This window comes from Polychytrium aggregatum, assembly GCF_025602895.1.
Source record: "Polychytrium aggregatum strain JEL109 chromosome Unknown BJ171scaffold_132, whole genome shotgun sequence".
NCBI classification, from domain to species: Eukaryota; Fungi; Chytridiomycota; class Chytridiomycetes; order Polychytriales; genus Polychytrium; species Polychytrium aggregatum.
Window position 1 is genome coordinate 101,335 of NW_026516334.1, and position 12,497 is coordinate 113,831.

General features: G+C 56.5%; 4 protein-coding genes across 4 annotated transcripts; 3 read left to right on the top strand and 1 right to left on the bottom strand.

The window, feature by feature from the left end:
- Positions 1–3,771, top strand: BJ171DRAFT_57477 (uncharacterized protein). Its single transcript, XM_053113725.1, has 19 exons — positions 1–43; positions 106–141; positions 316–494; positions 580–659; positions 730–817; positions 946–1,023; positions 1,131–1,217; positions 1,298–1,374; positions 1,498–1,508; positions 1,619–1,711; positions 1,785–1,838; positions 1,960–2,018; positions 2,121–2,197; positions 2,299–2,638; positions 2,773–2,813; positions 2,894–2,971; positions 3,100–3,146; positions 3,340–3,432; positions 3,758–3,771. Exons 1-18 carry the CDS (start codon positions 36–38, stop codon positions 3,353–3,355), a joined length of 1,449 nt encoding a protein of 482 aa, XP_052961759.1. The 5' UTR covers positions 1–35; the 3' UTR covers positions 3,356–3,432; positions 3,758–3,771.
- A 466-nt stretch (positions 3,772–4,237) lies between these two features.
- Positions 4,238–7,205, top strand: BJ171DRAFT_590926 (retinoblastoma-binding protein 5; the record flags this gene model as incomplete). Its single annotated transcript, XM_053114482.1, has 10 exons — positions 4,238–4,698; positions 4,899–5,039; positions 5,192–5,311; positions 5,446–5,564; positions 5,772–5,814; positions 5,965–6,128; positions 6,289–6,392; positions 6,590–6,689; positions 6,856–6,914; positions 7,029–7,205. The coding sequence occupies 10 exons, from the start codon at positions 4,238–4,240 to the stop codon at positions 7,203–7,205; spliced, it is 1,488 nt and encodes a 495-aa protein (XP_052961760.1).
- A 73-nt stretch (positions 7,206–7,278) lies between these two features.
- Positions 7,279–9,321, bottom strand: BJ171DRAFT_57469 (uncharacterized protein). Its single transcript, XM_053113721.1, has 2 exons — positions 8,961–9,321; positions 7,279–8,856 (listed from the first exon to the last, which is right to left on the bottom strand). Exons 1-2 carry the CDS (start codon positions 9,221–9,223, stop codon positions 7,353–7,355), a joined length of 1,767 nt encoding a protein of 588 aa, XP_052961761.1. The 5' UTR covers positions 9,224–9,321; the 3' UTR covers positions 7,279–7,352.
- A 678-nt stretch (positions 9,322–9,999) lies between these two features.
- Positions 10,000–12,302, top strand: BJ171DRAFT_540741 (uncharacterized protein). Its single transcript, XM_053112939.1, has 7 exons — positions 10,000–10,223; positions 10,334–10,512; positions 10,645–10,677; positions 10,766–10,816; positions 10,975–11,121; positions 11,273–11,341; positions 11,429–12,302. Exons 2-7 carry the CDS (start codon positions 10,335–10,337, stop codon positions 12,073–12,075), a joined length of 1,125 nt encoding a protein of 374 aa, XP_052961762.1. The 5' UTR covers positions 10,000–10,223; position 10,334; the 3' UTR covers positions 12,076–12,302.
- Positions 12,303–12,497: the final 195 nt, after the last annotated feature.

A 12,497-nucleotide genomic window follows, 5' to 3' on the forward strand; every position in this document is an offset into this window, starting at 1 on the left:
GCATCGTGGAAGTTTGTCCGTTCCAAGTGGAGCACATGCAAATGTAACTAGATTCGCACAACCAGCTCCAGTAATCCCTCGAATCTAACTTGGCAATCATGGCAGGTACATCGACAGCTTCCATCGGGTGGCCAAATCCAGGTTGGTGCCTGTGTCGACTCTGGACCTCATAGATCCTACTGCATCCTGTCTTGCAGCATCGAGCCTTCACCGATATGGGAGCCGGGATGGTTCCTCTCGCAGCTTTCTATCGCATATACATGACATGTATCGGGTGACCAAGTCCACTATCGCCATCGCTGGTCCCTCTGCCAGTCAAGAGCTTGCTCTGTCCTTTCTGGACTCTGTCTCGACCCATCTGGCCCTCCAGCCCCACTCGCCCGCTCGTCAGGCATTCCGTGAGCAGCTCATAGTCGCAAGGCTCTATCAACTATCCAACTCGCCCATTCGGAACGCCGACGAAGCCTCGAACCTGATCCAGCAGGCGCTCTCAGGTGCGCTAGACATATCAGTATTACCACCAAGCCGATTCCATCATGACTAACCCCCCCCTTGCTGTTCTTCTGTAACGAACAATAGCAGGCGAACTCGAGATGAGCGACTCGCTCTCATGGACTTGCCAGTCCATCCTCTGGCATGGCGGATGCAAGGCTTTCGACGTGAGCCACCATGCGTTGCTTGTTTCCGACTCGGTCGACCAGAGCCACTCACATCAGCACCCCTGTCCAGGCTACCAGATACGAGGAAGCCCTGGTCTGGTTTGTCGCAGGGACGCAGTTGATGGCTAGCCAGGATCCCGGCCAAATCAAGAATTCATGCAAGTGCCCCCCCGGTCCCATGATAGCATGTCGATCCCTGGGAAGGGTGGCCAACTGACATTCAACCTTGAAATGGGAATGGAACCTCCAACACAATATCCTGCCGCCCACACGGTGTTGTCCACAGGGGCTCTGCACATGAAGATCGCTCAGTCCCACTTCCATCTGGACAAGTTGGCAGTCGCCCTCGAGACTCTATCGAAAGGTACACTGTGGCTGCAGATTGAGTTGTCGTCATCAACACACACAGCTCTCGTTCTACCCCCCTCCGGCACTCATTCCCTACCGCTTGCACGGCGACATGCCTGCCAGCCGAATCGATTCTCGCGGACCAGATCGAGACCAGGTTCTGGACTCTCAAGACCGCCATCCGGTTGCCCAATTTATCCGAGGAAGCAAGTGAGATTCTGTGCGGCTCTATCCCCGGCTCGAAGTGGCCTCGATTTCTTGCGCATGCTCACTAGCGAGGACGTGCTCAGTTTCAAAGGAGTTCCAGGCTATCTTGGATGCTGGCCAGATGGATGTGTACATGCTGGCCCTTCGTGAGTCGTTTTTGGTGAGCCAGACAGAGCTCCATGTATCCCAAATTGCATCGTTCGACATGTCAAGCCGTATTGCTGGCAGTCCACCATCAAAGTAACCCATTATGGCCGGTGGCTTTCAAATGATCTCACTCCAGGCCAACAGCAGGTACAAATGCATTCGGTTACCAAAGTCGGGGCACGATAGGATCGAGTCGGCGCATCTGCACGGGCTTGGGCATCACCCAACCAGACTCGTCGCTATGCTCTGACCAACAGGACTGCTCTCAAGACTGGCCTGAGGCTGTTTGCGCTCACCAAGAATCACGGCTGGATGAAAGCTCATGCGAACGAGTTTGCTGTCGCTGTCCGGTGAGCACACTACGTCCATCGCCGCCACATCATCGCAACGGCCACCATGCCAGCGCAACTGATGACTGCCCAGCTGTCTGATTGAATTGGAGTCTCAGGCACTTGTGAACGGTTCTTTGGAGCCCAGGTAAGCGTCCTTGGGAATCAGGGTCGACATGCAGACGAGGATATTGTTGTTCATGCGCTCGAATGCAAAGCACTCGAACTTGACGGCGTACTTGCTACCATGGCCAATGCAATCCCATCAGGCCAGCTCCGCAGACCAGAGACGCAATCTACAGGAGCCTCAGCAAGTACATCCGCCAAGGTGGGCGTTATGCTGAGCATAAACCGAGGCAAGCCGGACTAAGAGCCTCACCTGCCCGGAAACAAGCCATCACACCTGCCAGAATACTGACCCGGGCAGCAGCCTTTCTGATTCTGTCTGCCGGTGACGGTCAAGACCCAATGCCCCTGCAGAGCGAATTGCAATGGTTGAGACAAAAGGCAAGTTTGAACATGGCGGCCCGCTCTGGGTTGTCGGTCAAGGCGTCGGGTCCCGTCCATCCGCTCTGACATGGTGCATCCCTGCCGCTCGTGGGTATCAGACTTGGAACATCTCGGTTTCAGCAATGGCAGATCGAGAACTTGACTCGCCGGTCACCGTTGCAGAGCTGTTCGGTGTTACCGCCGAGATCATGTCCTCCGCCAAAGGCTCTGGGGATGACGACCAAGCAAAATTGATACTCTGCCGGTATCTGGAGACAGTGATGCTCACTCGCCACGGTCTCCAGGCAACGGATGTGCCCACCCTCCAGAGGGCACTGGAGCGCATCCAGAGACTCTATTCGGACCACCCGGTGGATAGGCTCCGAACCGTCGCCAGCGGAGAGAGCGAGCCCATTGATGTGGCCCAAGAGCTGCTCATTTTGGAGTTTCACATACGAGGTGTGGCCACAGCCCGTCGGCGGACCAGCGTCGCTAGAGTTGATCTTGGGTTGATCTCATCGCCTCTCCTGCTCATAACCATCGCACGCGTATTGCTCTGTTGGGAATGGGGAATATGAAATCCGGACGAACAGCCCACCAGGGGAGCTGGACAGATCTGCCCGAGGTCATCAAGGTGAGCACGATCGTGGTTGCGACTGAGGGAGCCAGAACGGAGCGATGTGTGGCTGATCAAGGGCACAATTCAGCTCGCAGAGGAGCGACAGCTCGATCTCGAAGGATTCAAAGCATTGGTCAACATCGTGCTCCAATACGAAGGTTGTCCCTCTGGAGGTATTTGGCTCGGAAATGCTGCTTCACTTGTTTTGCTTCCGCCCATGACTCGGCGCCACCACAGAACCGAGGCATTGATCCGAGACACAGTCATGTACATGGTTCTGCAACGAACCCTGGATCTCCAGCTCAAGAGCCATGATCCCAGCTTCGATCTGGATGAGTTTCTCCAGTGGTGGGTGCATTTTCGCAGACGATGTGTCTTGATGACCGACTTGATTCCGGCGCAGCCCAACTCAGGTCCGGCGCTCATGTTGCATATGTATTGTCGTTGTTTGGCCTTTGTTGCTATGGGTTTCAGGCTCTGCTTCCTGATCGAGGTGGCATCGATCGACAACATCCATGTGTCCCTGTCCCTGTTCGAACAGGCCCGCGAGCTCCTGAGGGTCTCTACCAGCCTGCAGCCCTCCGAGAGGATCTCTAGCAATCATGTTCTTTGGCTGACGACGACATCGTGGTGGGTGCGAGCAAGCTGCTCGATGCGATGGCACTGCTTTCCAATGCCGGAGTGCGTGATAACACACTTTACTCTCCCCCCGGACTGTGCGGCAGGAATCATGGCTGTCGGGTGAGTTATCCATGGGGCGGGGGCAGTGTTGGATTTGTGCCTGATACTGTGAGCCGAGCCTGATATCGTCGCCGCTAACAGGAATATGACTCTATTGCGCCTGCAGTTTCTGAGGCAAGTACCCGCAAGTTGAGATCGAGCGCTGTGGGCAGCACTTGCAAGCAGCACAAACGAGACAGCGAACTGGCCCCAGCTGCTCATTCGGCCCCGTTCGACAGCGTTGGACAGCTCGACACCGCAAGGAGGCTGCTCAATGCCTCCCTGGCGCTGAGCAAATATCTGGATGGCCATTCAGCCCTCGTGAACAAGGTCTGGCGACAGCACACTTGCGGGAGGGAGGGGATCGTTGCACTGCATGTCGACAGGCACACTCGGCATTCGATGTTGCTCCAAGTCAGCCAGGTGATGCTGATGCCTGGGCTCTGTGCTGTCGATGCCGATGTCGATGCCGATGTCGATGCCGATGTCGATGCTGATGTCGATGCCGATGCCCTGGCATGCCGGCGTTGGTCAGCAGATGCATCAGGACTATGCCGATATCCTTGCCCGATATGAGCCCCAGGCGGTCTGAGTTCGAAGTGCAGCGACGAGGGCCAAAAGCCAGCAAGGCGGGGGGAGGGTTTGGGGATCTCTTGCCTGCATACCGCATCGCAACGCCCATCTCGACGCTGAGGCATCGACAGCCCCGTTGCCGCATCATGAATCTGGAGCTGCTTGGTCTCTGGAGCCGCCCATCGTACTGCATGCCGCCTCGCCATCATGTCCCCGAGCCAATGCACAATCCGTTCGTGCAGATCGCTTCGCTGTCGTCATGCTTGCGAGATCCACCAGCCCTGCCTAGCGACCAAATCATCCTGCTCCTCTCCCTGCCCTCGCCAAAGGGTGGAAATACATTCAGCACCGCCTATCTGTCCTCGCTGCCGGTTGCCGCCTCCGAGCTAATATCCTCCGTGCGTCTTCCAGACCCATTCACCCAAGACTTTCCCGAGATCATCGAGGACCGGCTCGTGGACGAGTATGTGACCGTCTGTAAATTCAACAAGCGAGGAAATCTGCTGGCGACCGGAAGGGCCGACGGCCGCTGCAACGTTTGGGACTTTGAGACCCGAGGGATTGCCCGGTCGCTGCGAGGACATGTTCTCGGCATCACAACGCTCAGGTTCGACCCGCTACCATGATTCTTTCTGCAATGATGAGGCGGAGAGGAAAGGAGGGAGAGCATGCAGATCGATGGCAGTCGTTCATCGAAAGCTGCTAGATCTGATATTCTCTTGGCCGTCATCCCGTTTCCATCCTCGGCTCCTTGGTGTGATGAATCGTCGACGTTTGCATTCGCATTCGCATCGATCGACATGCCAGCTGGTCCAGAGACGGAAGCCACATCTTGACAGGCTCAAGGGACTGGAACTGCATACTCTGGGACTTGGCCAAGGGGACTCGCAAGCAGACCGTCCGGTTCACCTCGCCTGTCGTGAGCGCACGGATGCATCCGAGTGAACGGTAAGCATTCCCACCCACAACTTTGCCCGACGATCAAGCACCCAGCAGCGCCATCGATTGCTGGGTGCCAACAGAGTCCCAGCCACCCAGATCGCACGCACAACGTCGACCCTGACCTTGCATGCGATGGCTGATGCGATGGCGGGCGACAGTCATATCTTTGCGGCATGTTTGCAGGGAGCCCTCCCGGTGCTGGTGCGAATGTCGGATGATCCATCGCAGGAGGCCGAGATCGTTCCTCTGCTGCAAGACTTGAACGAGCACACCACCAAGTAAGTGCCCGTGTCGATCGTTCGCCCCGTGGAGAGCATCCTCGACATCGGCTTCGATTATCAACGCCTTCATTTACCAACGGGGGGGGGGCTGATTGATCTCCATGCGGCATTCGCGGTTGCAACCGCTTCAGCGCAAGCATCGACGGTGTCAGCTACAGCGCCATCAGCTTCGACTATGACGGCAACTTTATCTACATCGGGACGTCCAAAGGTGCCATTATCATTGTCCGAACCGAGTCTGCAAAGGCAAGTATGCGAACCACCAGCTCCAATGGACACTAGCGGTGGCTCGCTTCGGCACACTCCATGAATGCATGTGGATCATTTGATCACCTTGAGACACCTGCTTCCGCCAATGCCGGCCAGTATCGATGGCAAGTACAATGCATCAAGACCCCCTGGCCTTACTGGACCAACTGTCTTGCCCGATAGATTGTTCATTACGTCCGAGCAACAGGCGGAGCAGCGATCAAGAATTTCCACTTTAGCCGAAAGAGCAGGTGCGGTCGCCTCTGCACTTTTGTCCTCTCGATCGTCGCTGATCTTGCTGGGTACCCAACGATCGTACACCCCCGCTGATTTTCATCACTGACGGCGCCAACATCGGGGCGGATGGAACTCCCAAACTCTCTCTGGATCCAACAATTCAGGGACCTGGTTGTCAATGCCAACGACCGCATCATCCGCGTGTTTTCGATACTGTCGTCGTCAGAGCAGCCGCACATGGAGCCCGGGTACAAGTTCCTGGACTCGGTTGATCGTAACCAATGGATCCAGTGCGGCTTCAGTTCCAATGGAGAATACGTCATCGCAGGTGAGCAAACCATCGCCTTGGCGTGGCTCGCTCGGCCCTTCTCGGCCATCTTAGATTGCCCAAGATACCGGCTTCCGACACTTTCTCACTTCCGGTTGCCCAACTTTGCCACTTTGGTCGATGGATGCTGACTGCCGCTCTGCTGTCGTATCGGGCCCAGGATCGAGCGGTAAACACATCCACAAGATCTACATCTGGGACAAGGAAAGTGGCAATCTTGTCAAGATCCTAGAGGGACCAAAGGAGGGTCTCCTTGACTTTGCGGTACGGCATCTGCTTCGCTTTCACAACCAGCTGAGCCTCTGTCGTGCGCTCAACGCGACGCAGTCCGTTGCTCATTGTCTCGGAGTCGAGCTGTGGACAGCATGCCAGCATGCTTGGTCGGCCCTGTTCGCGTCCTTGGATATGGGGCGATGTTGATTGCAGAAAGGCTCATGTTCCTCCTTCCTCCATGTCTACAGTACCATCCTGTTCGTCCAATGATGGCAACGCTCTCGGGCTTTGGTGTTGTATACATATGGTCGATTCGGTATCCTGAGAACTGGTCGGCCTTTGCGCCAGGTAACGAGTCACCCGCCCGACTGTGGATGTGGTGCTGGCACGGAGGACAACCAGAGGAGGATTTATGGGGTCTTGGTTTCGGAAGTGGAGGTGCTCGAGACCGATATATCCATCGCGCGCTGACACATCGGCGATGCTCTTGCCACCTATCACACCACCATGCCAGATTTCAAGGAGCTGGAAGAAGACACAGAGTACATCGAGCGGGAGAACGAGTTTGACGATGTGAGTACCATCAGCAGTCCCTCTCTCCTGCTATCTTCGAGTGCCCTTCAGCCTTGAGTCGTCGAATGTGCTGATGCTGAGTGCGGGCTGCCATCCCTTCGTGCCGCAATGCAGATACCCGAGGACCAGGACCGACCCAAGAACAAGGACGAGACAACCGAATTCGTCGATGTCGAAACGATTGTCCCTGTCGCGGCGCTGAGTGACGATGAGGATGGAGTAACTGTGTTTCATCCTCCGATGCTGCATGAGGAGCACGACGGACATGGACGACCAGCCCCAAAAGCGTAGCCGCATCGATAGCGAGCAGAGTGACTTTGTTGTGATACAGTTGTTTCCCTCCCTCCTCCCCCTTCTCACATTGGGGCGTGCGCGAGAAAGCGAGGGAGCGAGGGGAAAATCTACAGATAGAGCGACAGGTGAGTCCTGAAGAAGCCCTCAGGACAGCTGGGTATTGTTGAGAGAAAAGTCGGCATCGCCGGGACTGCTTCGCCAGTTATGGCGGCTACGTCTTCGGCGCTCCAGCGAGGCGATATGAACCATAGAGTCGGTGATGGTGGTAACGTCGTGGGTGTGAACGTCCCGGAGCGACTCGCCCGTGCACCAGAGCGAGTGGGTCTCGGACTGAATCTCGCTGGGGGTGATGCCATCGCCCGAGGATCCATGCTTGCTCTCAGAGCCGCTCGGGCTCGTCGGGGCTGTGCCGCGCAGTACAACACCGCTGAGAGCCATGCGGTCTTGGCTCGACGATTCCCCCGCTGGGTCGATACGTTCGCTCCGAAGCCCATGGCCATATGCATTTGGGTCCGCATCTGTGGCGGCGCGGGGATTGAGTCGCATACTTTCGGGGGACGAGTTGCCGAGAGTATGTCTGTTGACTCCTGTGCTGTTTCTTGCGGTCGAGTAGGAGCCATGGCGGTGAAGATCCCTTGGCGAATGGGCAGGCCGATCTAAGAACGCAGTAGGCTGGAATATCACGAAGCCATCGGGACGGTCAACGGACGGTCGCCCATCAAGCTGGATCCTGGGAGGTGCATAGTCACGCTCCTCCGGCGGGTCTGGAGTTGAGTTTGCTGAATAGTGCTCGGTGAGGCCACGGTTAAAGTGTCTGGAGTCGACGAGCTCCTCTGAGACCTCATCGCGAGACGATTCGCCCGAGGTAGCGGCCTGTTCAGTACGGGGAGGCGGTTTGCTTGCGTCCTGCTTAGAAAGGTCGCTCTGGTGGCTATCCTGAGGTTTGCGTTGCGGACGATCAGGGCAGTCCAACGGCTGTGGATCCCGTTGATCCAGATGCATCTCTGGTCGGCAACGCCGATGTGATTGTTGGTGTAATTTTGCAGTCGCACCGGTCTGCACCGAATCAATTTGCTTCGCTGTCGCCGCTCCAGCATTGACTATCGCTCGTGAGGATGCCGAGCCCATGGCTTGAGTGGTACGCTTGGATCTAAGCACGGACGGTTGCCCTCTCGGTTTCGCTGAGTCTGGGCTGGCATTGGAATTGTTGTTGGCACCAACAGGAATGCCCGGATGCTCAGACTGCTGCCGAGTTCGTTTGGCTTTTGACCTCGACATCGTTGGGGTTGTGATGCTGGTCTCGGAAAGATCGGCGCGTTTGCGTTTCGAGCCTTGCTGGGCCGAGACTACGGGTCGGGAGCGGTTTGGAAGTTGTTCCGCAGGAGAAAGCGACAAGATTCCAAGTCGAATCTGAGAGTGTGATTCAAGCGATGCAGCGTCGTCAAGGGGACAGCCAGGAACTGCCTCCATTTCGCCGGACGTGCTGGTGACATGCGTTTCAGCCCGACTCGATCCAGAGTAGTGGGTGCCCGATTCCTGGCAGTGCCGTATTTCGGCAAGGGTTGACGGCCAATCGGGAAGGTGCGAGCAATCGGCCTGGATAGATATCATACGGATCCTCCTGGAGCATTCGAACATGACGTCGGCGCTTTGCGAAGCGTGAGGGAAAGATCAAACCAGCAGACCATGAGTTTGATGCAAGGCCCAGAGCAACCGTGTCTGGCCAGAGCTGCAGATGCGAAACGAACATACAGAACTAATCTATCGATGGCCACCTGGGCGGTCTCCTTGAAAAGGCGCAGCTCCTGGCCGATGTGTCGATACGACTGAGCATGTTCCAGACAAAGCTGGTGGTGTTGCTCCAAGGTTTCCAAAACAGTGCTCAAGTTCTGCAAGACAAGCTTGGTCTTGGCCTGCCACCTGCTCCGGGATTGGGCTGATGGGCCAAGATAGCGCGAACCAGGGGATACGTCGAGATGGTCAACGACGGCAATCTCCAAGAAGACAGGATGCATTGGAGGTTGTGGTGTCCTGTTTGGCTGGGCATCGGTTGCCGACGCAGCAAATGGGCGGATTGGACGCACCTATCAATGGTGCTGTGGACGAAATGGAAGCCCGCTGCTTTGGGCTGAGCCCTGGGTCATCTTTTGTCAGTGAGAGCAGCGAGGACAGGTCCTCGAAGATGTCGTCCAGAATCTGGAAGGGAGCTGCGAGATCGGTAAGGCATTCCCGGGACGTGGCACCGACAAGCCGCAACTTCCGAGGAAGGGAGCTGTGAACAATGGCAGCGCAGGGTGTGATCGCAAGCCACAGACCTCAACGTTCTCGAAGCCGTCGAAGGCCACGACTGACGGGACCGAGACGCCGATATACCTTTAGTTGCGCACAATGTCGATCGAGGAGCTCCGTCAGACGGTCCAGCTGGTGGGCGGCATGAGAAACATCCAAGAGAAGAGCAAGTTCACGAGCGCTCTGGATCCGGAGAGACGAATGGACCAGGACGGAGGGCGGGATGGCGAGGACCCTGATTGCGCTGGAGCTCGAACGGTCTGCGAAGCCGGCTGATGCGACGCCGGGGACGAGATTGCCTGAGGGGGCGAAGAGGGCGGGGGGCCACAGATCGGCCATGGGCGTCGAGGAGAAGTCGATGCAGTCGATGGAAGTGTTAAGTCGATGGATTTGATGGAGGTGTTAAGTTGATGGAGTTGATGGAAGTTTCAAGTTGTTCAATTTGATCGAGCTCGAGTTGTTCAATTTGATCGAGTTCGAGTTGTTCGAGTCGATGGATTTGATCAAGTTCACGGCGGATCCGGGCGAGGCGCACAACCCGCCCCGGTTTGGATCGGACCTTCGAGAAGGCATCCGCCGTCCGCCTCTGCCCCGGTCAACCCAAGGCATCCGCTGTCGTCCTGCCCGGCGATATTCTGCTTGACTCCGAGCGTCTGCCCCGCCGTTGTTTCATACGGTCCATCCGCCCGCTGTCCAGAAAGCGACGCTCCAGCATCCGCAGCACAGGTATGTCCGTCGATACCTCGAGGACAGCATCCAAGCCAGTGCCGGCCATCCCAGCCCAAGCCCAAGCTCATCATCGCCTCCCGACTTACATCTATGCTCTGCTCCCCAAGCATGATCGACATCAAAGCCATCTGCTCTCTCCCCAACGAGAAGCTGGTCAAACGCCTGCCCATGTCGCGGCTTCCAGGCGAACTCACCTTTGACGAGCTTTGCGTCATCCTGCACCGCCTATTCCGACCCCACCTTTCGGCATCGTCCGAGAACCTGGTCCTGAAATACGCTGACGAAGGTCGGCCACGGCCAAAAAACTGGCTGCTTCCACGACGGCTGCACTGTGTCCTCTGACTGCAACTTCAGTTCCTATGCACTAACGATTTCCGCTTATTGTTTCAATGGAATATCCGGCGCCGATGCTGAGCAGATGGGGATTTGGTCTGTCTTGAGACCGACACTGGTATGACGGTGACGCTTCGGCTTCGTTGGTTAGCACAATGCTTGGACTGCACCTGTTCTTCGTTGACATGGATACTGTCGCTGCTTAGATATTACCCACGCGCTGACTCTCAGCACAATCTTGAAAGTCCATGTGTTTGGTGAGTGGTTGGGCTAATATCCTGGATGGCTTTGAGGTTTCAGTGTCAAACGATCGCCCTTGGTCGGTGTAGCCAACCGAATGCTCGAAGCACCCGTCCGCTTAACACCAGTCAATGCCTAGACAGCTGACGGAAATATGCTGCGACCCCTGATACAGACAAAGTTGCCCTTCCCTATCCTGGTCGCGCCGGCCTCTCACGTTTGTTGGGCGACGCCGATTCGGTTGAGGCTGCCAAAGCCACCCTGCTGTCGATGAAAGGAGAGATCGAACACTTGCTGCAGGTGCTTCAGGTCGCCGAGAAAGGTGGGCATATGCTGGGTTGATGGGCATCTGGTGGACATCCAGTGGATCGTTCGGATGCCACTGAGATAGATGGCCCCTTGGCAAAAGGCCAACGATCGTCCGCGCATGCTCTCGATCGCATCTGATCATACACTCGCACTGGGTATCACAGAGCCTCGTCCCGTCCAAGATAAAGCCACGACGACCCCTCCGATCGGCCGCCTTTCCAAGTCAGAGTTGTGTGAGTCGACTGTAGATGAAAGTTGCAAGATTGAGTCGATGGATCTGTGGATAACAACGCTGACACATGCCAAACATACCCATGTAGCTGAGTTTTTGCCTGCATCGAGTGCAGCGATCAAAGACACAGGCAACCAGCAAGCGTTGGTCGATGGCAGTATCCCCAGCCAGACTCCACAGCCTCAGTATCCGCTGACTCAGGCCCAGACTCAGGCCCACCTACAGCACAAGCCCCAACAATACCAGCAACCCCAGTACCAACCGCAGCAGCAGCACCAACTGCAGCACCAGCAGCAGCAATATCCTACGGCCTATGCAGCGGCTTCTGCTGCCACTTCGGCCTATGGAGCTGGTGGCTATTCCCCTCAGTCCTATCCCCAGTCTGTGCCAGCTGGACAACCTTCCAACCAAGCGACCGGCTCGCAGCCTGGCTACGGATATCCCAACGCAGCCCCCGCTGTGTCAGCGCAATATCAGCAAGGATATGCGCCTGCTCGACCGCCTGTGGCCACTTATGGAAACGCCGGATCGCTGACTCCCACACAGGGCTATGTCCAAGCATCAGCGCCCGACCAACCCGCAGCCTACAGCAAGCCCGCTCCCCCCGTACCCCCACTGCCCCAAGCTCCGCAGAACCAACATGTCCCGCAAGGTCCAGCAGGCATATATGGGAATCAACAAGCTCCTCCCGTGCCGCCGGCTCCATATCAGACGGGACAGACCCAGCGATACTAAAGGGTGAATGTGTAGTAGTTGGCCAGAATCGTGAGACAAGCAAAAGTGGGACCGCAGGGAAAGTCTTTCAAATCGGTGGAATGCAGGCCGAAACACAAACAAAATAAAGAGTACGACATCGACAGAAGGTGGACTTGTGATACGGGATTGCTGCAGCGAAGGTGATGGATCGAACAGCGCCTGAGAAAGACCAGAACCGACAGAGGCACCTCAAAGAGAGAAAGAGAGAGAGAGAAATGAGAAATGAGAAATGAAAATGAAAAATGAAAAATGAAAAAAAGGGACACCTCTGCAAAGAGGGGAGAGAATGGTCGGCCCACGAGGATGTCGAGAGAGGCCGAGGGCAATGCACCGAGAGCGCAAAAAGCGCACATCCATATATCCACGGCGAGGGCCGAAGCGCAAACTGCGACGCGCCCTCG

What these genes read in the sequence shown, in the direction of transcription:
- BJ171DRAFT_57477 (XM_053113725.1), top strand. An exon ending in GCGGATGCAAGGCTTTCGAC is followed by an intron (nt 660 to 729) that starts GTGAGCCACCAT and finishes ACCCCTGTCCAG; the next exon opens with GCTACCAGATACGAGGAAGC. An exon ending in ATCTGCCCGAGGTCATCAAG is followed by an intron (nt 2,814 to 2,893) that starts GTGAGCACGATC and finishes TTCAGCTCGCAG; the next exon opens with AGGAGCGACAGCTCGATCTC.
- BJ171DRAFT_57469 (XM_053113721.1), bottom strand. Translation starts at nt 9,223, where the DNA reads ATGCATCCTGTCTTCTTGGAGATTGCCGTCGTTGACCATCTCGACGTA. An exon ending in GCCATCGATAGATTAGTTCT is followed by an intron (nt 8,857 to 8,960) that starts GTATGTTCGTTT and finishes CGCTTCGCAAAG; the next exon opens with CGCCGACGTCATGTTCGAAT.
- BJ171DRAFT_540741 (XM_053112939.1), top strand. Translation starts at nt 10,335, where the DNA reads ATGATCGACATCAAAGCCATCTGCTCTCTCCCCAACGAGAAGCTGGTC. An exon ending in GCTTCAGGTCGCCGAGAAAG is followed by an intron (nt 11,122 to 11,272) that starts GTGGGCATATGC and finishes TGGGTATCACAG; the next exon opens with AGCCTCGTCCCGTCCAAGAT. An exon ending in CCTTTCCAAGTCAGAGTTGT is followed by an intron (nt 11,342 to 11,428) that starts GTGAGTCGACTG and finishes ATACCCATGTAG; the next exon opens with CTGAGTTTTTGCCTGCATCG.